Genomic DNA, 23,981 nt, shown 5'->3' on the forward strand with positions numbered 1-23,981 from the left:
AGTCCATTGAATATAAAAAAAATTAAATCTGAGTTAAAACCCTAAGTTGCCCTTAAACTTAACCTTAGTTCCTAGGTCAATCAAGGGCCATATTTTGGGCCCTTATCAACCTTAAAACAAGTCTAATAAATTTCTTCTAGAACTAGCCCAAGTGTGTTATTCTATTTACGGTGTATCATGTATATGGATAATATCAAATTGGATAATATGTCAGCAATCATTTTTAATCTTTACACACCGACACCAAGGCTATAATGAAATTATCATTTTTTCATTTTGTTTAAACTTTACAAGCTAAATACAGTTGAACTTAACTGTCAGAATAGCTATTGTCTCATGTTTGTACAGTAAAAAGTTGATACACTCACATCTTCATCTGACTCTTCAATTTGCACATTAACTCCATAGGTCTCATCAATATTTTCCTCTGAAAAATAAATAAATGAAGGTAGTCAAACATATATCAATCAAGGCCCACCATGTTATCATTTTTCTGTATTAAGACATCATTTATTACATGCCTATATGAAGGAATTATCAAAATAAATAAACACAGAAAACAAGAAACATATCACCAATTTATAATTCAAATAATAACTGAGATCCCGGCTTTGTTTATGTATACACTTTGCAGTAAGGCTATCATCCTAACCCACCTATCTGCATTTTCTCCTCCTGTACCCAGTCTGTGATTTTCTTCCCGAGGTTGACAAGCAGGGCGAACCTTTCCTCAGCAAGGCCTCCCAGCAGGCCCTCTACTTCTCGTTTCTTCTCCTTTTCACGCATTTTGTCGTTCTTCAAAACAGTCAGCACCTCATCTGCTGCACCACATAGGATATCCCGAGGCTGAAAACATGGTATAAGGACTTGAGCAATGAAGTATATAAACTATAAAGAAAAATTGGTTCTTTTTGAAGGTAAGAACAGACTGAAAGAAATTCTTACTAACATAATAAAAAACAAGCAAATTCGTTGAATTGATATCCCCCGCCTGATTAGGCAAGATTCATGATTTGGAAATGAAAAGAAGGTGGAATACTCCTATATTAACATGTAATATGGCTGCCCCAGTTTCGAACTATTCAACAACAATCAAGGGAACCAGTTTTATTAAGTTTCATGAATATTGCCTCTTATGTGTTTCAAAGATTTTTTCTAAAATTTGACCTTGTGACTTAATTTTTGACCCCATATGCCCCACTTTTACAAGAGGTCCATAATTCATCAAGGGGTACATCATGACTAAGTTTGAACATAATCCGACCAATCATTTCCATTCCGGCCAAAAAAAATCTAACATTTGACCTTGTGACCTAATCTTCAATCATATGTGACCCAGTTTTAAATAAGTCCAAGATTTCATCAAGGAAAACATTCTGATTAAGTTTTATAAATATTTGACCATGTACAATGCCTCTAGTATGTTCCAAAGATTTTTCTAAGATTTGACCTACTGACCTAGTTTTTGACCCCTTGTGACCCACTTTTTAAAGTGGGTCATATTTCATCAAGGTTTACATCATGACCAATTTTGAACATAACTTGACCAATCATTACCATGATATGGTTCCGACAAGATTTTTCAAAGATTTGACCTAGTGACCTAATTTTTGATCATATGTGACCCAGTTTTATTTACGACCAAGAGTTCATCAAGGAAAACATTCTGATAAAGTTTCATGAATATTTGACCATGTATAATGCCTCTAGTATGTTCCAAAGATTTTTCTAAGATTTAACCTACTGACCTAGTTTTTAACCCCATGTGACCCACTTTTAAAATAGGCCGAGATATGATCAAGGGGAACATTCTGACCAAGTTTGAACATTTTCTGATCAATGCCTACTAAGATATGGTACCGGACAGACGGACGGACAAAATGACAGACGGACAACGCCAAAACAATATCCCCCTCCCGAAATCTTCGATTCGGCGGGGGATAAAAAGGTAAAATTAAGGCAGGTTTGGTGAAAATTACCTGTCCAGTACTGTTTTGGTCTGAGAATAAGGACACTTTGTGAAATGCATGAAAAGGAAAAAAATCAAACTCCCTGTAGAAATGAGACAATTGTTAAATTTTTGACAATCTATAAAGCTGATATTTTATTGTTACTGTCACATCACTGTATGGGTAAACTTTGATTTGGTCTGGTAAAACAATCAAGATTACCAGATCCATTGGCCTAAGTTTTGAGGTCTATGACCAAGTCTGTAACGGCCCACTGCCTTTAAATAGTGTAAATTAACAATAATTAGGCTGATTCTCACTAACATTTCTCAATGATGTTGGCCTTACTTTATGTTTAAGATGATTTGATGTTTTCAAGACAACCATTTTTTGTTCTGTTCTAAAACTTTCAATGTAGATTACCCTAATACTACCGTCCAGATCAATTGCAAAATCAATAAAGCTGCGATTTTCAAAACGCACATTGGATAGGAAAGAAACCTATATTACCTGATCGCCAATTGCAGCCTGTATGAAACTGAGTAGGACCTCATAAGTGCCTCTTGTTTCTGGGGTTTTAGGCCTGTACATTATACCGACCAGGTCTGATATACCCTCTGTAAGAAGTGTGGTTCCCTTCATCTTTAACATGTCTCTCTGGGCTTCGTCTCGCTTGTGTCTCCTGAAATATCAAGAAGTTATGTTAACTGAAACCGAAAAAAGAAAATTTTCTTCCCGAAGCTTAACAAAACATCCACATGTTTTGCCTCACAGTCATTGAGGTCATATGATTTAACACTGCACAGTTTGCATTTCAGAGAAAGACCATTTAGAAATAAATAAGATTCAATGAAATATATTTCACACATTTATGTACTAATGCACAAATCCATATTGCCTTAAAATTCTTTACAATTGAGTAGAATAGAATAAAGAGTATTTGAAACATGGATTACTTTGCTTTTCTTTCCTCCATCTGAGGGGGTCTAGTTCTCTGTGCTTTATCGCCCATTTTGCTCCCCGAGAACTTCCCAGTAAGGGACTGCACCTCACTTGTGGGTTCATCTCGTGCCCTTCTGTCAATCAAGGATCGATCTGCTTGCAACACAAGATTGGAGTTCTGTGAGGAAAAAATAATAAAGTTATAATTATTAAGAGAGCTATTTTCCCGACCTCTTAAATTCCAGACTTCCAGGAACCATCCATTGTCTATCTTATGTCCACCAACACAAAAACAACCAGTCTGACTGGTTGTTTATATGTTGGTGGACTTATGATAGAAAATGGGTGGTTCCTGGAAGTCTGGAATTTAATAGTGGTGTAACAGTCCGTTATTGACGTTCATAGTACATATGTTTACTTGGTTTGTAACATGCTAATTAGCAAAGCCTGGACTCTGTGTGGATTGAGAATTTACTGTTTATAAATACAAACGGATCCCTTCAGGGTTGAACATGCATTTCTCTGTAGGGATCTGTTGGCCTTAAAAACCATTTTTTAGGTGCACAATGAAAAATTTAATTCGAAAATTTAGGTATTAAGTATTTTATATGCAATTATCTAAAAACTCTATCGTACTAACTATAATAGAAATCTATCATACTAACTAGATTAGAAATGAGCCCATTGCATTATTCATTTATTGGAAATGAATGCATCGCGAAAACACATGACAAACACCTTAATTATACATTTTTAGAAAGAAATGTCCTTACCGATTTGTACTCATACTGCAACGATCTTGCCGCTGCGTCAGCCATCTTCAGGCCGGAGGATCAGAGCGTATTTAGCCTAAAACTTTGATAATTGTAAATCAATGTCGGTACAATATTCGTCGATTAGTCGCGTCCGACAGGTGGCGTTGAAAAACGTAAGTCGCTTATGTCCTTGATTCGTTATAATAATTCTGAATTGTTAAATACTTATAAAATCCAAACACAACTATTCTTTAGTAAAAATGTTGTGTATCAAGCGTGGTGATTTTAAAATGTTAAAATTATTTTTTACAGAATACCAGGAAAATAATAATTTGAAGAGATATCCTTTTTTACTTCTCAATGATGCAAGCATTCTTCAAAATGAAACTAGACGACATGACCAGCATGTAAACATTACATTTGTTTGTGTGTATATGCACAGGTTATTGTTATTGTTGTGCGAAATAGCCCTCCAGTGAGATATTGATCTGTGACTAAATTTCAATTTGTACCATGGACATGGTGATCAACGAGTCGATTACTTTATATATATTTTACAATTTATTACATCATGTAGTGATGTACATGTATACTGGTACTGTAACATCATGGAATTTATAATTTTGATCCAATAGGGAAGTTGCCATTCACAGATTACTAACTCAGCAGAATCGTCGGGCCAACATAAAAAAGAAGAAGAAAAACTGTTTTTAATTGAACTTCCAAAAAATGTATGTCATGTGTTGTAGAGGTAGTCCTAATAGTTCCAAAGAGTCATTTTAATGATTTTTGTTCATGGTGAACTGCTACGGGAACAAATAAATGCCCAAAACAGAATGTTGATAGATGAGCTGTATCAATTTTTCATGATCTGCATGTAGCTAAAGAACTTCAGCTAACAGTTCTATTGGCCCAACCTGTTAGCTGAAGAGAAGCCCAAATCAAAACTCAACCAGAGCTTAACATTTTTATACATGTATCTCACTAAAATTTGATAAAATTTAAAGGATTTGAGAATATAATTCATTTACCTTAAATCTACCCTACTTTGTTACTGCCTATGACATAAGAGCATCACAGGCAAGTGGCACCATCTAAGTGGTAAAAGTCTTACAGAGTGGCATCTTTACAATAAAAATTTTCTTAAAACAACTGTGCTGTATACATTAGGCTATTAATTAAACTATTATATAGTTCAAAAGGCCCTGTGATTTTCTAAAATTTAAAGCACTCATATTTTCAAAAAGATCCATAAATGTTTAAACACATGGACAAATTTGGTGCAGTTATCCAGGATATTGAGTATCAAGTGGAATCGAATAGTCCTTGCTGACATCCATATATATGCCACCAGCCCAAACAAATGTTTTGCAATTGCAAAAACTCCTTGGAATTAAGTGATTGTACATACATAGTTTATAAATAATTTCCCCTGAAAAAGAAAACAACAGAACATTTTCACCATTTACCTCCATTTTGAACTAATGCGTTTATGGTTTTTACTAAAAGAAATTTTGCTCTACGATGAATGATGCTGAAAGCTGATATGAATCACTCTCGAGTCCATTTCCTGGGCAGAGACGGTGAGGTCAAACGGACACCTACAGCACTAGACCACTCTCACACATTCAACTAATTGTCACCACAACAGAAGATGCATTGGAGCATTTTCAACTCAATACAATTTGATGTGGCGTTGTGTTTATCGAAGCCAGAACTAAACATTTATTCTAGGTTTACTGAATTTGTCAATACTTTTCAGGTAAAATGCATCTTGAAAGTGAGTTTTATACTGGGCCAGTTACAGCTCTGTGGTGCAACAGAAACTTCTTGTTAGCTGGTAATTACCTTTGCATTTATGTGAATATGTCATCTTCTTTTAATAAAAAATAATTATATTCAAATATGCTCATGAATATACGGTCAGAACCATATTTAACTGAATAGTTCTAAGGATGAAGTCATGTATGTTAAACTAATTTCTTGACTAGAAATCATTAAATAGTGCCACACACATCCAACTACTAAAAATGTACTGATAATTTATAAGAAAATATGTTCAAATGTTCTTAAAATATATACATGTATCACTTGTTTTCATATATATAAGTAAATAATGTTTTCAGGATAGTATTGATTTTACTCTAATTGTTATTATTTATAACACTTCTATGAATGTTTCCAGGCCTGGGAAGTTATGTTTGGGTGTACACACTTGAAGATCGAGGCCTGATACAGAGGATAGATGTTCTCCCTGCAAGGGTGGTCCATGGCTTTATTCAAGGTTTGTTTTTATTAAAGTTTAAACCTCTACTAAAGTTTGAACCTTGATTAGTTTTATTTGCTGGCTCACATTTCATATTTAAATTTTGTATTGTTACATATAAATTCCTTTATTTTACTTGATGGTAAGTAGTTAACATCTTCACAGCTGCATCCCTATCAAACAGGCTGGAAGCTTAACATTAATTCATAATCTGTTTCATGTTACTTTCAGAAATAAAATACTATTATCCTTTTACATTATTTAAATATAAACATGTTTCGTATGTACTTTCAAATGCTACTGTATTCAGTTACAAAGAAATTACATAATTTATAAAATCACAAGAATGAGAGGGAAAATGCTTTCGAGATGGCTCATTATTGCTTTACTTGCAGACCCTCAAAATGACAGACATGTCTGCGTTTATGGACAGAAGTCACTACGTGTTTTACATCAGGATTCATGCACTGGTCAACTAACATGCACGGGAAAATTGATGGAACTCCATGACTGGATTTGGGATGTTGGTTGGATCGAGGTTTGATTATACATATATTTTTTAACATTGATTTACCAATATCAGTTTGCCTCCTGATGACAATCTATCTATGGTGAATTCACTTGATAGCAGTTTCATCAGATGGACTTAAGTGTAAAAAGGATACTTTCTATTTTCGAAATAAGTACGAAAATCCATTTCTCCTGTGCTATAATGGATTGGATATATATATATGGATAATGTAGACAATCTGTTACTACACCTACCCAATCGGTGAACAAATATAAAAACAAAGAAATGAATGCCTTGTATTTACCTGTAGAGTAAATATTTCTATTTCAGGGCAGTGGTCAGTTATGTGTGGCCCTTGGTCACAATGAAGTAGCTACAGTGGATATAGCAAGAGGTCAGATATTGACCTCTGTCCACTGTTGGGACAAATGTATTCTGTATCCTTTTTTGTCTTAGATCGCAACGTTTCTTGATTTTTCACTGACTTGTCATTCTATAACAAAAATGGGTGTTTGTTACAAGCAGTTTGGTTGAAAATCATCTACATGTAACCTGAAAGTACAGTTTGATCGGGTTGTCCGGCTTGGGCAGTGGTTAGCATACAGCTTTTCATGAAGGAAGCCTGGGTTCAATAAGGTGCATGTGAGTTTTGTTAGTGGACACCAATCTGGACAAGTGGGTTTTCTTCAGGTTCTTTTGTTTCGCCCACAACACGAGACCACACTCTTGTGCAGCTGTAACATAAACGTAGTTCAAGCTAATCTTTTATCAGTTTATGCTTGATTTCATTATTGTTAAAAATGCCTTAGGATAGTGTTTTACTTCGTAATTATCTAAAAGATATAAATCTGGAGAAAGGTCAGGAGGATGATTCTTTATAAAAAAATCTTGGAGCAATCAGCAGTTTGGATCTTGATAGTTATTTGACATTAGCCTTAACCATTTGTTAAGTTACTGTGGCCGGTTCCTGGCATGTTCCCCAGGCTGTATTGTACTGGCAGCTGGAACCGTCTTCAATCATGTTGTGATCTGGAGTCCCCATAGCATAAAGGAAACCGACGGAACTGTGAAGCCCTTTCACACGCTCACTGGTCATCAGGTACAAATTGTAATGAAATAAGCATACAATACTTGCATTAAGTTATACTTATTCTGTTTTTATTGTGTTTACTATGTCCTTTTTTTCTCCTCTTACTACATTTGAACCCTGTTGGTTCAAACTCCCAGGGACTGGTGAAAACCCCTCTAGCCTTGACTTTTTTGCCAAGCGAGAAGGCTTGCATTCCGTATAAAAAATCAGTCCTTTACATCTAGTTTGAGACAATGAGAAATTGAATCAAGAGAGTTTTAGCAAATGGGATTCAACTGCATTAAGTGCTTTTTATGATTTAATTATGTCTCTTTGAAATCTACACTGCGAATGCATTTCATGTAAAAACGAAATGATACAAAATATAAGATGGGCCAATCACTGACGGGCCATCTCAGGTATACAGTATGTAAACATACAACTTACATAATTATGTGACCTACATGTTTTCTTTCAGGGTGTTATATTCAATGTAGACTACAGTCCCAGCCTTCAGCTGATATGTTCTGTATCAGACGATCGCAGTATTCAACTGTATCGGGTTAAATTTGCACAACCAATGACAACTACGGACTTGGACATTTGGAAGACTGTTGACTGCTCCCTCATACACACCCTGTATGGCCATTCTGCACGTGTTTGGGATGGAAAGTTGCTAGATGATTGTATTGTTAGCGTCGGAGAGGTATGTTTTATAATAAGGCCATGAAGTGCTTTGCTTGCAGTTGCAGATTTTTTGTGTAGTTACAAATAACTTCAGAATTAAAGATTTACTCTCCTTACTTGAATTGCAAACAAATTGGCCTGGAAGTTTGTCGGAGTTTGTCATGCAGCTGATAACAGTTTTAAAGGATGGCTGCTCTTCTTTTCGTTTATTATCCCCCACCTTGAAAAGGCGAGGGGATATAGTAATGGTAGGCCCGATTCCGTGCGTTCATACGTGCGTGCGTGTGTGCGTGTGTGTGCATCCATCCGTCCCACATTCATTTCTTTGCATCCCCTCTTACATTTCTCATGTGATTTCTACCAAACTTTCACAGATTGATGATCATAAAGTGAAGCAGTGCATATTGTCGTGCTTTTGCGATTCAACGATTTTTGAAAGGGTTATTGTCCTTTGCTTATTTTACATTTAAAATTGTTTTTTTCGCAACTTCTCTTACATTTTTCATGCGATTTCTACCAAACTTTCACAGATTGATGATCATATAGTGAGGCAGCCCACGATTTGACCATTTTTGAAAGAGTTATTGCCCTTTGCTTATTTTACATTTAAAATTGGTTTCTTGGCAACTCCTCTTACGTTTTTTATGCAATTTCCACCAAACTTTCACAGATTGATTATCATAAAATGAAGCAGCGCATATTGTCTGGCTTTTGCGATTTGACTATTTTTGAAAGAGTTATTCCCCTTTGCTTATTTTACATTTAAAATTGGTTTCTTGGCAAATCCTCTTACGTTTTTCATGCGATTTCTATCAAACTTTTACAGATTGATGATCATATAGTGACGCAGCGCATATTGTTGGGCTTTCGCGATTCGGCCATTTTTTAAAAAGAGTTATTGCCCTTTTTTTACATTTGAAATTGGTTTCTTCACAACTCCTCTTACATTTTTGATGCAATTTCTACCAAACTTTCACAGATTGATGACTATATAGTGACGCAGCGCATATTGTCAGGCTTTTGCAATTTGACCTTTTTTGAAAGAGTTATTGCCCTTTCTTAATTTTACGCATTTCTTATGTTCCTGAGAAACTACCCTTACCATTGATTGGCTTTCATTACAAAAAATGTCCCCATGAGGCGGGGGATATAGTTGTCTGTGACCGCTCTTGTTTTATCGAGCATTAAATTGAGTTCATAAAGCAATTGCTAATATTCCTTTACTCAATAATTTTTATGTTGTTAAATGTGTTTCTAGGATTCTACATTGTGCGTCTGGTCATATGAGGGGCAGATAATTCAGAAACTAAAGGGACATAAGGGTAAAAGTATATGGAGTTTATGTGCGGGGAAGGGGAATAACACTGACATTAAGGGAGGCAATCAAGAATACTCCAAGGGAAGGAACTCTGTTGTCAATAGGGAAGGCATTCAAGACCAATCAATGGCCAGCAACTCTAGCTATCTTAAAGTCAAAGGAGATGAAGAAAACAGGGAAAGTAACCTGGTTTTTACTGGTGGGGGAGACAACTCTATAAGAATGTGGAGGTTACAGAATCAACAGGAGGTTCACTTGAAGAATGAGACACACACATTGAATCTACAGGTACAAATGTACTCCATGTTTATGGATACAAATGATAATATTGTTTTATAGCAAATTCTATTGTGTTTTTTTTATAGTCATTTAGTGCACTTCTGCATTAGAATATATATATATGTGATATATGTTAGCAAGTCGCTTCAGTAAAAGTTATATTTATTCCGTAGACTGTATTCTGGCTGTCATAATTTTCCAATTTTTTGCATTTATATGTAAATTGCAAGACATATTAGTTTCCAGCCTTCGATTCTTCATCTCAAAATTATGTTAACTCACTGGGTTTATGGTAGTTAAATTCATTTTATATTACAAGTGGAAGTCATAGGCCAAAATTCTATGATTTGTCATATTTTCTGACAGATATGTATCATTGGATTTCAGCTTGACTCTCCTGATTTTCCCAGGAACACCTTGCTGCTGGATGTACACAGGGTGATTGTGATCACAAATGCAGGGTAAACACTCTTGAACTACACTTACCATATACTTGCTTAGTGTAGGGTTTACCGGCATTATTCAGGCATTATTCAGGCAAATGACAAGCCATTATCAAAGATTAGAGAGTAAAAGAGTAAAGATGAACATTGACAAAAATTAATGATAAAAACATACAATATATAAATTGGACAGTGAAATTTAAGCAAAACTAGTTGGTAACTTTCTGCAATACCCTGCTTGCTGACATACTGTTCCCTTTAATTTGGAACACTGGTTAAAACTGCATTTTTGCCCTGTATAAATACGAATACACTTATAAACTTCATCTACATACAATTTTTCAGGCATTTACTCATGTACCATCACTTGACCAATCAGAGACAAGTATTGATGTCAGATGACAAGTTTGCCTCATATACAGAACTGAGTGTGTCGCAATGTAAATCCTTCATTGCCATTGGTAACATTCGGGGAACTCTGCGTGTTATTGATATTACTGGTATGTACACATTACCCATGAATTTTAAACTGTTATTTATGTCGATATACCTGGGCAGTCAAGCATCGTAGTTGTAACATCAATTATCTTAATAACTGTAGAGACATCACAAATGTCAACAAGTTGATTTTTTTTATTTAATCAATATTGTGTCCATTTTTCCTACTGTCTTAAGTTAATTTCCCACAAATATGTAGCAAAAAAACAGAGATATATGGCACTTTATTTCAATTAAGTACAAAAATCAACTAAGATCTATATTGAAACAGGCCGCTGTTTGTTTCACCTTTCAGCATATTATAAGTAAGAGAAGTGTTTCAATAACCCCTAAGTTACTATGTATCTATTACTATATTGAATCATCTTATTCAGTGAATGTAATGTTGATAATTGTTCAAGCTCTGATGATGTTTACTCCACACTAACACATCTACAACTTTCATGTTGAAGCAGAATGTTCTCAAGTTCAAGAATATCTAAGTCGGTCAATACTTAAGTTATTCTAATTTAGTTAATCCTAATTATGAGTATCGGGCTCTTTAAGCTGATAAAAGGTCACGCTTAAGTCCATTTGATATGGTAGACTGATATAACATGTATATTCCAAAAAAAAATCAGGATAGGACACTGCTCATATAGTGCTGGAAAATGTAGGCTTGATTGCTTTGCAAATGGGGGCCTTTTTCAAAAAGCCTCTGTATAGGCGTCCATTTTGAGAGGCTATAAGACAATGTGGCTGGTGGTGCTCTAAACTTTGAACTTTTAGGCGAGATATGATGCCTACAGAACACACTATTAATACTATTATAATAAATTAGTTAATAGTTCCAACAATATTTAGCACTTGTAAACTGTAAAAATTAATTATATTCTCCCTTCAGATTCCAAATCAGTCACACAGACAGATGTGCAGGCATGTGAGGGAAAAATCCTCAGCATCGTATGGTTGGACACCTCCATACTGCTAACAACAGGTCCTAGTGGCATCATGGTATGTACCAGCCTCATAACTGCCTTGTATGGTTGGACACCTCCATATTGCTTACAACAGGTCCTAGTGGCATCATGGTATGTACCAGCCTCATAACTGCCTTGTATGGTTGGACACCTCCATACTGCTAACAACAGGCCTTAGTGGCATCATGGTATGTACCAGCCTCATAACTGCCTTGTATGGTTGGACACCTCCATACTGCTAACAACAGGCCCTAGAGGTAATGGATTTGTTAAGTGATAGTATTGTTGGATTGGGGGGGGGGGGGGGGGTAACAACAGCTTCCTTTAGGACCACAATTGTGTGGAGACAGCCTTCATAATTTTGCCCATGAAGATATTATCTGCAAGAGGTGTTGAGGTGTTGTTCAGGGCTATAGCGGGGATGGAATCATACAGGAGTATCAATGCTATGGTGTTTTAGTATAAATATGCCTCATTGTGGCCGTGTACACCAATTATTGTCAGGAACCTCTAGGAGTCTTCGTCAAAGTCATAAATAACACCAGGCGCGGCCCTATTGACATAGGTCATCATGCTGATGGCACCCATTCAAAATTGAAATTGTCTTCGGTAAAGATAAAAATCTTCAGTGTATATAGAACTCTGTGGTAAAATCATCTTTTGTGATCTTGCCATATTAAACAAAACATCGAGCTCTAGTTGTAACAGCTCTTCCCTTTGATCATCTAATCCTGAAGACATGGCCAGGAGCGGTCAGATATTTGATCCTCTACCTTTACAGAATTTGTTTCAGACCCGAATGGGATATTTTTGTAAAATATTGGCTTCCGTTTATGCTCGATATATACTATTGTTAGCGTGTCTGTTTTTTTTTTTTTATTAAAATGTTGGGGCTCTTAACCCTGTGATTAACTCAAATAATTGTTGAAAATGAGAATTGTTGAAGCTGAGACTTAACTGTAAAAAGGCACTTAACATACAATTATTTTTTTTTAAATTAAGAATCTTTAATTATCTTATATTGATAACTAGTATTATTTTCAGGATATGTGGAAATATTCTGGCCACAGTTTGACAGGGTTTTCACAATGTGAACTGCCACACAGTAAACAGCGATTTGTTACTTCGGCAACACTGGTAGATCACCTTGACAACCAGATGCTTGTTTGTGGAGACAAGATGGGGAGTGTCTATGTTTACATCTTAGATTTCAATGAAAAGGTAAGATTTTATTATTTAAGTTTTGTTTATTGTTACTTATCTAAGCCAGATTAAGAAGACATCTTAATTGTGTATTGAAGAACACAGTGGGCAAAATACAACGAATCTTTTGAATTTGATCTTGTACAAACCAAAGTACTGTTTTAAATTTTTCTATGCAACTATTTTGCCATTTGACCAAATCACAGAGAGGTTGCTGGGAACAATAATGCCATTATACAAGATCACACAGAGTTTTAGGCTGCTACACATCTCCTGACAGTTTCATTACTTTATTGGTATATTACATAACAATTACAATATTTAGCTCGTCTGTTTTTCAAAGAAAGAAGTGGTGTCATTATTAACGGAGGTGTGCAGAATCTTTAATGTTAGCCATAACTCAAACAAATCAAGATATTCAAATGAAACTTGGTAAATATGTTATCAGAGACAATACACAATTGTTTAACATGTTTTTCAATTCTGACTTTATCAATTGGCGAGTAATGCTTCCTTCATTATTGAAACAGACGTCCGCTCAGTGACGAGTTTGACATACAGTTCCTGTGATTACAAGTAACAAGTCTCCATCATGCTTAAACGTTTTGTAGTTTTACCCCTTTAAGAATTAAAAACAACAGAAAAGCAAAAACAGCATCCTGCTATACTGTTATATGGCAATACAAAAGCCTATATTGCCAAAACATATGTAAAATGTGCTTATCCCATTAAAGTATTCTACTTTCCAGAAAGGCACACTTGTGCATACATTCCCACGTCTCCATGGTAGAGCAGGCGTTACCCACATTTGTTGCCATGGTAACCACATCTACTCCGCAGGAAGGGATGGTACATACAGAGTTTATGAGTGGGCAGAGGATGATGAGCTGGTGCTTTTAAACAGCAATAAGGTTAGGTTATACTAATTATAAATATATACTAATCACACACAATTTTAGAGTATGGTTATCTTGGTATTTATTATGAGATGCCAAATGAATATGCTCTTCCTACTTATTTATAAAACATTAAATAGTTGATACGAATTGTAATCTTGTTAACTTGTGGAAACTAGAAATGGTGTCCATTAACACAGTCCATATAATGACACACTTGTGTACAATGTTTCCCTATTGTGGTTTAAAACTGCATTTTTAATGTTAGGCACTGAAATTCAAAATCTCAATGAACAACAATATTTGTAATATAGATTTCAGACATGTAAATTCTATCAGCAGTAGGGAAAATCTACTGCTTTTGAGAGAACCCTATCACTCTACTGCTCTTCCAATGAAATATATCTCTTTTGAAAAAGAAATCCAATAAAAAAAGCCTAACAATTGTGTATCAAAAACAAATCTACTACATATCATTTACAAAAGAAAAACAAGGAAGATGTTCAATGATGAGCTGTATAAAAAGTCATTAGAGCCTTGCAAAAGAAAAATGGTGCCCTATATAAATGATCATGTCCCTCTGTCTGTCCTTTCATATTTAAACTTCTTTAAATTCAGCAAACCAATTTTCTGTTCCATCAAAACTTGAATTCATCATAATTTGAAAATTGATTGAGCATTAAAACAAGCATGGTCATATGTTCTTATTTGTAGCAGAACCAACTATATGGCCTATGTTTACTAAATTGTCTCCCTTGATTTTATGTATTATTCATTTATAAAAGCACAATGTATAGAAACGGGTAAATGGAAACTGAAATACTGATAAATAGTTATATATGTTTGACTCATACTAATTTCCAAGCTAATTACTCTGTGGCCCACTGTTTCCAAATTTGCTCCCTTTACTAAGAGTGTGTTTTTTTCAAATCAATTCACTTTTTATCTGAATAGTGTTAAATGGAAATGACTCAAACTACTGTCATGTATTATATAATAGATGGCAATGTGATGTTGTATGTTGTACAAGAATGATAGCCCTGTGACCATCATTTACAAAATTGCTTTCCTTGATATGAACAAATGTGTTATTTATATTTTTTGAAAGAAGTGATTGGAAAGTGAAAGAATGGTTCATGGTTATATCAACTTGTGCATATTTCAAAAACTAAAATTGTCCTTTGGTTTTCAACTTGGTTTCCTTGATAAACCATGTGTTTAATGAAAAATTGAAAGGGAGATAATAATTTTTTTAAATTAATAAAACAACACTTATAAACATATCTTAACATCTCCCCGGGGTTAATCTTCAAACATGGTCTCTGTGTATGACAACTTTGTAAATCATTTGATGCAAATTAAAAGATCTCCAATGGAATGTTTATGATCGGGGAGCTACATTTTTACTGCAACGCCCATATTTGCAGAGTTACCCCACTTGACCTTTGACATTCCTTCAATTGGCTCCCCCAGTCAAATATGCTATTAAGTAAGTGAGTTAGTTGTTAATTATAGTGACATGTGCATAACATAAAAGATACTCAAAATACAGATACAAAAAATATTAACAACAGGCCCATAGTCACCTTAGTTTTAACATTCCGAAAGCATTGGTACTATTCTTTGGGCCTGTATCACATCCTATTATTAGTGTTATTTTCAATGTCACAAGGTAGGATTCTAGCAATCCAGAGGTCCCTTTTTTAATTTTAATATTATTTTTTTAAATTTTTTATTTTATTTCTGACTTGCATGCTAGTAAATGTAGTTCAATATTTAAAAACATAATCTTGACAACTGTTTTACCTCAGCTTAAATGTGCCTTTTAAAGTGTTATTCACATTTGCCCATGTAGGTTTGCAAAGGAATGGACTGGATCGAAAGACTGGAATTTTCTGATGACAGTTCTGAAGACATTCAAGTTCTTGGGTTTTACACGGTATATATTTATTATCTACTTGAAATTTTATTTAAGGACCTATGTGTTAGAACCTGTAACTAATTTTAAGAATATGTTTGTTGAAGGTAATGTGTAAGAATGTTTAGACTAACACTTCATGATTTGCAGTGTATGTCAGTGTTGGATATGTAATGGACCACTGTTAAACAATGTGAGTTTACAATGTTTGACTTTCAATGATTGAGGACCTTTTAGTTTTGTATTTTCAATGTGAAAGGACCTGTTTGTTGTGTTGAGTGTACAGCAACTGATGTCTTATCTTCTAGGGGAACTGCCTGTTTCATGGAGCCGTTTAAATTGTTATTGATAGAAGTAATAGACTATGTTTTATAATCAATGTTATAGGATCTTTTTGTTGTGTGGAGCGTTCAACAGAACCAGAAACTTCTGGAGGTCAATTGCGGTGGAGGTCACAGGGCCTGGGACTTTTGTCGCCATGGAAACACAGCAACATTCGTGTATGTGAAAGCAAGAGAGGTCAAGGTCACTAAAGTGGCTACTGAGTCCAACCAATTTATATTAAAGGTGGAGTTATATTTTTGTTTTATTATTATGTTTAATGTTCTGGTGTAGTATTTTGGAGAACAATATATTATTTTAAAAAAACTGATAATAATGAGTTATTTATCATGCTGCATTTTGTAAATAATGAAAGTTTTTTTACACTTTTGTTTTAGATTATCTTATTATGAATGATTAGATAGTCTTTGATTTTATATATTTGAAATCCAAACCAATGGTGAATGCAAACTTTGATGATATTTAGACTATGTTTATGCTTTAAAAGTTTAAGCATACATTTGGTTTTGTTTTTGAGACAATATACAAATTTAATTGTAGTGGTTGACATAAAGCTAACTTGCTAGTCAATGCAACACTCTTGTTTCCATTTGAAAAAAGTGAGTTCATTACAATCCTGCCTTATATATTCCAGGGAAGTCTTCATGGTAGAGAATTATGTGATGCCAAACATGTGGCCTCAGGACAGGACACAGATGGTGAGTCTGAACAAATAGTAATAGTTAAAGCGTCCACAAGTCAAAACCCCTTACTGTAAATTTGGTTGAGCCCACATGTGGTGAGCCAGCCATAGTTGTCACAATGGCAGTTCTGTGTATGTGTGTGCAAAAGTGAGACAGTGGGGAAGTGCATCAGTGCGGTAGTGCATCAGTGCGGTAGTGCATCAGTGTGGTAGTGCATCCGTACAGACTGAACCTTGTCCTTGCTGTATCTTGATTATGCATGATAGGATTTTAAATTTTGCTATGAAGTTCACAATGATGAGGTGGCATGTGGAGCACAGGACCATGGTCTGTACCTCAATGGTCAAGGTCACACTTAGAGGTCAAAGGATGAAATGATCCTTTTCAGGGTTGTATACTTACCATGCATTATAGGATTATCAAAAGAACTTGCCATGGAGGTTCACCATGATGATGTGGCATGTTGGCATTGGTTGCAGGTCTGTACCTCAATGGTCAAGGTTAGAGGTCAAAGGTTGAAATGATACATGTCTGGGCTGTATATTGACCATGCATTATAGGATTTTCAAAAGAACTTGAGATGTCGCCTGTTGGCGTCTAGTTCTTACTATAAGTCTAGATGATTTTTTTCTAGGAAGTTTCAAGGTCATCAATTCACTTCTGGTAGGGATGTCTTGAGCAAAACTGGGATGTTTTGACATTGGACATTTTATCTTGCTTTATTTCGATTTTCACATTAATGATGGCAGAATCCTTTCCATTAGCTCAGTCATATTCTGAACTGACAGAAATGATGAGACAAGCCTGTCCATTTTCAAGCCCTGATATCTATTACTTTTTATCCTTGTTAAAATACTACTGTTTGCAATTCAAGTTAACAAAGCACATTTGCAATGCCATTTTTCACAAAAGAAGTTTGACCTTACCTCAATGGAGACTTGGCGCAGCCAATTCACAAGTGTTATTTTAAACTAAGATTTAATTGGCCCATTGGTGTGAATCAGATGAAACTGTACATGTATGAATGCTTTGTGGGGTCATTAGCCCACCTGTTCATTAGAAAGATTCACGTAAACATTCAAACATTCTTTACTGTATGAAATCAGCATTCTATGCAAATGCATGTATAAGCCTATAAGGTATGTCTAATTTTCGAATATAAAGACTTTTTGGAAAGCCTAACTCAAGCTTTTAACTTGACTTTATCTGGAAAATAAAAGCTGCATACTAACCATTCATTTTGTTTCTAGGCAACCCTGTTCATGCATTGGTGACCTGCAGTGAAGATACAGCTGTCTGTCTGGCATTTTTACACTGTATCCTTCATAAGAATTTCAATGTTTGTTATAATTTTCAAGGCTACGTCACAAGACTAAAGAAATGTATTGATATGTTTTATCCGATTTCTTCATTAATATTGTGAGACTACAAGTATAAAATAATTATTAATTATATCAGATTAACTGTTATTACATGTATATGTAAATAAGTTAAAGTCTTGCACATGTAAATTTTTAAAAACTGTCATATGTCATTACTAGTCCTCAACTCTTCATAGATGAAAACGGGTTTCCAACTCTTAAAGTGAGCCACACCCTTACTAGTCATATTTCCAGTGTGCGATGTTTGGCAGTGTGCCAATCAAGTATTCAATCCCAACATTCCTCAGCAAACAGGAAGTTGATCTTTAGTGCTGGAGGTAGAGCACAGCTGCAAATATGGAGGACAGATGTGAAATTTAATCAAGATTTTGACACATGTAGCAGCAATACATTTACAAAAGAAGGTGCTAACTCTTCAGAAGGACGGCAGTTTTTCCAAGATGCAGACACTGCTTTTAACAAAGAGACTCATAGTGATGAAATGGTGTCCTCACCAAACTTCTATCATGAAAGTCTATGTGGACTTCAGTTGAGTCAAATAGGGAAGAGAGTTAAAAAGCCTTGGAGATTTCCAGTAGAGAACTCTGACCCTGAGACAAGAATTCTTGATTTGACTGTTATTCAGCAAGAAAGTTCACCATCACTGTTTCTAATTGGTGCTGCATGCTCGGATGGTATTGTTCGGTAAGGAATTACAATAATATATATATAAAATAAAGCATTTATATATTTCCTGTTATTATAGTTGCATTATGCTAAAGTAATTGACTTATACAAATATTGTAAGTCATTTTCATCAAACTTTTTGAACATGTGTTAATTGATATAAACTATATATTCTTTTCCCATTAGCATCTACAGTGTATTCGTGTCATGCAGCTCTTCTTGAAAGTACTTAATGTTAACCATAGTTTATGTGACAATATTCCACAGAAGCAATCTTAAATAAATTTTAATTGTCATGATGCCAAACCACCCTTATATTCGTCATTATAACTGTACATCACTACTGATTCAGTGTGTGTGTGTGCTTTTACATTTAGTTAATACATGCCCTAATATTTATTTTTTTGTAGACTGTTGTCATTCAACGAAGAGTCAAGAAATATCTCAATTATAGCTACGTCTACCTGTGGTAGTCATTGTATTTTAAAAGTAGGTCATGTGATCATTCCTAGCCAATTAGATTGCATAGTGCCATTGCCTAGCAACCAGCAAAGAATCCTTTTACTGTCAGCTGCAGCGGATGGTTATGTCAGTTTTTGGGATGTTACAAAGTATTGTGGATCTCTGAATGGAAGTGAAAGTTGCTTAAGTGAAAGTGTAGAAAATGATTGCTCTGAGAGTCTTTCAAATGGAACATCGGATGTTGTAGACAATTTAAACACTCTCGTCAATGAAGAAGGCAGTTCACCGCATAAAGAAAGCAGAGATTGTAAAATTGGAAGTGATGTCCAAGATACAAGAAACAACAGTAAACATGATACTTACAGAAGCAGGTCTTCTGAAAACCTTTCATCAAATGGCAGTTTGTCACCATTGCAAAGAATCAATGTGCATCAGTCGGGGATCAACAGCCTTCAGCTCATCAAACATGGTCGGTTACATTTTGTTTAATCTCAAGAATGACAGATTATTCATTGTTATTGAGTTGATAATTTTATTTGGTCGTAAAATGAAACATTTAGTATTGGATGTATTTCGGTATCGCTTCAGTCATAAATAAATTAACTAAGTTAACAAATTAACTAACTTTTTCAGGCAATATGTATATGCTATTGACTGGTGGTGATGACAACGCAATCAAGGTCACACTGGTTGCTATAGAAACCATAATAGAGAGCAAGGTTAAGGTCATGAAGTCTGGAGGTCACTTGAGTGCAAACAGTGCGCAGATAACAGGTTAGTAGCGATGTCTATGTCTTTCATGACTTATTATATTTGTGCCGCTTATATAATTTAATATGACTTGGTGATTTTATAAAAATAAATTATCCTACATCTGCGGCAGGTATTCGTTGCTATACTATCAATAAAATCTCTCAATTGAACCGAGACAGAAACTTGCACACCTTGCAGTTCTATCCATATCTTTCCAACCTATCTCAGCACACCCATCCATCTATTTGTCCATCCATATATCACCCCAACCCAACCCAGCCGTCCTTCCTTCGCTTCAGTCCACATCCATCCATTCGTCTCGTCTATGCATCGAGCCATTCATCTATCCGTCAATCTTTCCATACCTTCGTCAAGCAAGACAGTCAGTCGGCCATCAATCTATCCATACACAAAAGAAGACCATGGTCAACATGTATTTTTTCCCGTTATTTAGAATATTGCAGAAAATACGATCGGCGAGTGTAGTTTGGGCTATGGTCCAGGTGCCCTAAAGCAAACATCCATAGCTGAATTCTTGACTGCTTGACTCTTCCCTGTAGTCCCCATTGTATTTTTGTTGTTTGTTTTCAATTCTCTTGCGAAGAGACTGATTTTAATAAAGAACATTTTATGGTTTTCATAGAAAGCTTTGCTCCTTTAAATAGCATGATGGTCTTCATTAGCCCTTAGGAAGCTATGTGTATGTGTTAGATGTCTTGCCAAGCCCAATAGAACATGCCTGGCTTATATTCACAGGTATATGGTCGCTGACTGATGACTTACTCTTGTCAGCTTCCATAGACCAGCGATTGTGTGTTTGGAAGCTAGATGTGACTGAGGACAAATTGCAGGTACGTCGTTATTTGTTGTTATAGGTCGGAAGTATATAGTCAGTATGTGCATATAGTATCATGTTTAGATCCTTTTTGACATTCCCACTCTTTTTGCTATATGTACAGATCTACGATTGATACAGATTAACTTAACGTATGTTACTCAAATTATGCTAGGGATCACCTGAACATTTTGTGTTTCAATGTGTATTACTGTTTTAGGAAACTAACGTATAACTACTACATATATTTCATGCTTTATCATAAGTAATTAGATAATTATTGTACGACAAATGATTATTTAGTCAAAAGGTTAGTATCATGTAAACTGAGATAAAAAAAGAGAGGTCAAGATAATATCAAAATCTTCTAGTACGAAATATCAAACAGAAAAACAAACAAACAATATTATTTGTCCAGACATAAATAGGACAGAAAATAAAGACTTTATGTTCAGGTTTCATAATTTCTTTCATAACTCCTTTAGTTATGGCCCTTATCGCCAGTCCAATTTGTAATATCTGCACTATTGGTCGCCTTTACTATGATAGGCCTATATAAGACGTGTAAGTAATATCCGTAGTTGAGCCTTACCAGAACATTTTGCATTCTTTTTTGCTATTTGGTCGATTTCTATTATGTTTTTTTTAATTTCTATTATGTTTTTAATTTCTATTATGTTTTTTTTTATTTTTATCTATTTTCAGTTGCAGTTTATCAATGCATACTACACATCTGTGTCAGATGTTGCGAATATTGATGTGTGGAAACAGGGGTATGATATTATGTGCATGTATATATCAAAAGAATTACATTTATTTTCTTGCACGTCAAGATGCTAAATGTGTTTTATTGTTAGATAGTTAAGGTCAGAATTGCGTTTATAAGACTAATGCAAGAAGTTTAGGCAGTCCACAAACTTGTTGTTACACTGTCCGTCTGTTCTTTTGTAATCTATCAACATTTTTATCAATAACTCTCGTTCGCAATTTCTATATAATGTTTTCTCGTTTAAGAATTAACACTAATAGTAGTGACTCTGGTGTATAATATAAAGCATGTTCTGATGAGTTACCTTTATATTTTCAGAGAAAAATGCTTTGTCCTGGTGTGTGGAGTTGGGCTGGAACTGGTCGTTGTTTCTGAGGAGATGACGGGAACGGATTGTAGTTCTGTTAAACTTGATTCGTGAAGTTTATCGCTGAATGTCTTATATTTGCAATAAATCTTATGGCTTTATGTTTTCTTTTTACTTGTTAGTTTGTCGTTTCGAAAAATACTTTAGATCTTAATAAATCATTCTGCACAGTTATCGAGTTACGCATGGGATTAGACATACTCGGCCCGCTCCAATAAGGTCCTCTTAAAATGTATTAAAACGATTTTTTGTGAAGCCAATTTGCGCTGATTGAGCCAAATTGTCGCATTGGCGGTTCGGTGTATGTGCTTGTGTGCGTCCGTCCGTCCGGACTGATCATTGACCGGGCTGTATCTTGACGCTGCAATATAAGGTTTTCAAACAAACTGGGCATGAAGTTTCATTATGATGAGGTGGCGTGCCGCACACAAGACCAGGTCTAAACCTCAAAGGTCAAGGTTAAACATATAAGTTTAAATGTCAAAATGAGTACTGTTGATAGGACAGGTCTGAACTGAACATTATCGGGGCTGTATCTTGCCCATGCATTATAGGATTAAAAAAAAACTTGCCGCAAAGCCATGAAGAGGCAGCGTGTCGCACACAAGGCCCAGGTCTGTACCTCAAAGGTCAAGGTCACTTTTAGTGGTCAAAAGTTGAAATCCGTACTCTTGAAAACGCGTAGGTCGCAGGTGCCACGTATATTTTAACTTCATGATATTATGTACTGCATTTGCATGGAAGAACATTATTTCTATCAAAGGCTCTTTCAACGGGCTCGACATGACGCCATCTAGTTAATGTTTTTTTAATTATGTTGGCAAAACCTTTTTTAGTTTATATAGTGACTTGCTTCTGCATCGGATTTGTTAAAATACAAAACGACCTTTTTCCATTTTCCGAAAATATGTGAAATATCAACTTTTATGTGGCCTTAAGGCCACAACAAATTGATCATTTGTTCTACGGATTTTGCCAAAAAAAGTAGGAGCGAGCGAGCGAAAAAAATTAATACTTTTTTTTAAATTTAAGGCAAATCAGAGGCGAGCGAAGAGCGAAAAATTAAAAAATAATTTTTTTTTTTATTTCTTACCAAATTTATCATACAATTATGTCAAGAAATGCTTTTCAATTACAAACAAAGGTTCTCAGTTATAAATGAAAAGGTTTTGATTGTATCACATGGAAATCTGTCTCAATATTTAACAAATGGCAATGAGATCCAGTGCTTTACTATTAACTTAAATTTAAACGTGGATATATTGTAAAGACAACATTCCTCATAGTAACGTGCAATTATTCGAGGACCAAAAAGAAAACTATTGTATTCATTCCGTAACTTACTATCACAAAAAAAACATTTTAGACTAGTAAGAGTTATTCATCATTTGAGCATTTCCAAATATTGGGTCAGGTCTAAATTTGAACCTCTTGAAGCACATGATAAAATTGTAGTGACATTGACATTGCAGAAGATTGAAAAAGTAAATAACACAGAGAACATTTCTAAATAAAGAAACACTGTGGATTGAATTGCGGGACAACATACTTGAAGCAGGATCAAACAATTCTGCAAATGTGGCACCGGTTATTATTTTAAAGCAGGTGGTGTTTCCCTTTCAAGACCTTGCCTTTACCAAGAACCTATGCTGTATAGGTCCGTGCCTTAAAAAGAATAACATGATGGCCCCATAGCTTCAATGACCGTAAGAAACAGGCCACTTTACTACAACTCGGTCAAAGAAAAAAATGGATAAGCACAAAGAATTGAGAAAATTAAAACAGTCATTTTACTTACAAAAGGTTTTATTTTCTGATTTAACTGATGTTATTTTCAAACTGTATGTGTTATGCAATAGTCAATTGTAACCACCAGCCTCCCCCCCCCCCCTCCAGGTCTGGGGAATAGCGGGGACTTTCGGTCCAGCCGACCCCGCAGGGCAAATCCACCGCATTCACCCGGCACTGCGGGGCCACCTGGAAGGTTAAAACACGGTTCATTTACCCGGCTATTCTCGGACCTGAGGGG

The 23,981-nt window shown here is 35.2% G+C and overlaps 2 protein-coding genes across 6 annotated transcripts in view; one reads left to right on the top strand and one right to left on the bottom strand.

Annotated features, from left to right (window-relative positions):
• Nucleotides 1-3,801, bottom strand: part of LOC128211543 (U5 small nuclear ribonucleoprotein 200 kDa helicase-like) — a 29,164-nt gene extending 25,363 nt beyond the window's left edge. Inside the window, exons 1-5 of the mRNA XM_052916454.1 lie at nt 3,665-3,801; nt 2,906-3,069; nt 2,460-2,631; nt 657-846; nt 369-427 (exon numbers count right to left, since the gene is read on the bottom strand). Coding sequence (XP_052772414.1) covers nt 369-427; nt 657-846; nt 2,460-2,631; nt 2,906-3,069; nt 3,665-3,709 — 630 coding nt within the window. The 5' untranslated portion in view covers nt 3,710-3,801. The remainder of the gene's footprint in view (nt 1-368; nt 428-656; nt 847-2,459; nt 2,632-2,905; nt 3,070-3,664) is intronic.
• Nucleotides 3,802-3,992: 191 nt separating this feature from the next.
• LOC128210259 (WD repeat-containing protein 6-like) lies at nt 3,993-22,045 on the top strand. Of its 5 annotated transcripts, none has more exons than XM_052914480.1 (23): nt 3,993-4,053; nt 5,409-5,486; nt 5,832-5,930; nt 6,308-6,450; nt 6,754-6,860; nt 7,375-7,522; nt 7,971-8,198; nt 9,438-9,785; nt 10,164-10,237; nt 10,565-10,719; nt 11,601-11,710; nt 12,721-12,897; nt 13,629-13,790; nt 15,631-15,714; nt 16,081-16,260; nt 16,670-16,733; nt 17,969-18,034; nt 18,277-18,784; nt 19,177-19,697; nt 19,862-20,002; nt 20,738-20,832; nt 21,522-21,589; nt 21,904-22,045. In XM_052914480.1, exons 2-23 carry the CDS (start codon nt 5,414-5,416, stop codon nt 22,004-22,006), a joined length of 3,654 nt encoding a protein of 1,217 aa, XP_052770440.1. In that variant the 5' UTR covers nt 3,993-4,053; nt 5,409-5,413; the 3' UTR covers nt 22,007-22,045. The 5 variants fall into 5 exon arrangements, with proteins under 5 accessions (XP_052770440.1, XP_052770442.1, XP_052770441.1 ...); XM_052914482.1 differs by having other exon boundaries at nt 4,036-4,088; XM_052914481.1 differs by having other exon boundaries at nt 4,037-4,168.
• Nucleotides 22,046-23,981: the final 1,936 nt, after the last annotated feature.

Source organism: Mya arenaria, chromosome 12, assembly GCF_026914265.1.
Source record: "Mya arenaria isolate MELC-2E11 chromosome 12, ASM2691426v1".
In the NCBI taxonomy this organism is placed as follows: Eukaryota; Metazoa; Mollusca; class Bivalvia; order Myida; family Myidae; genus Mya; species Mya arenaria.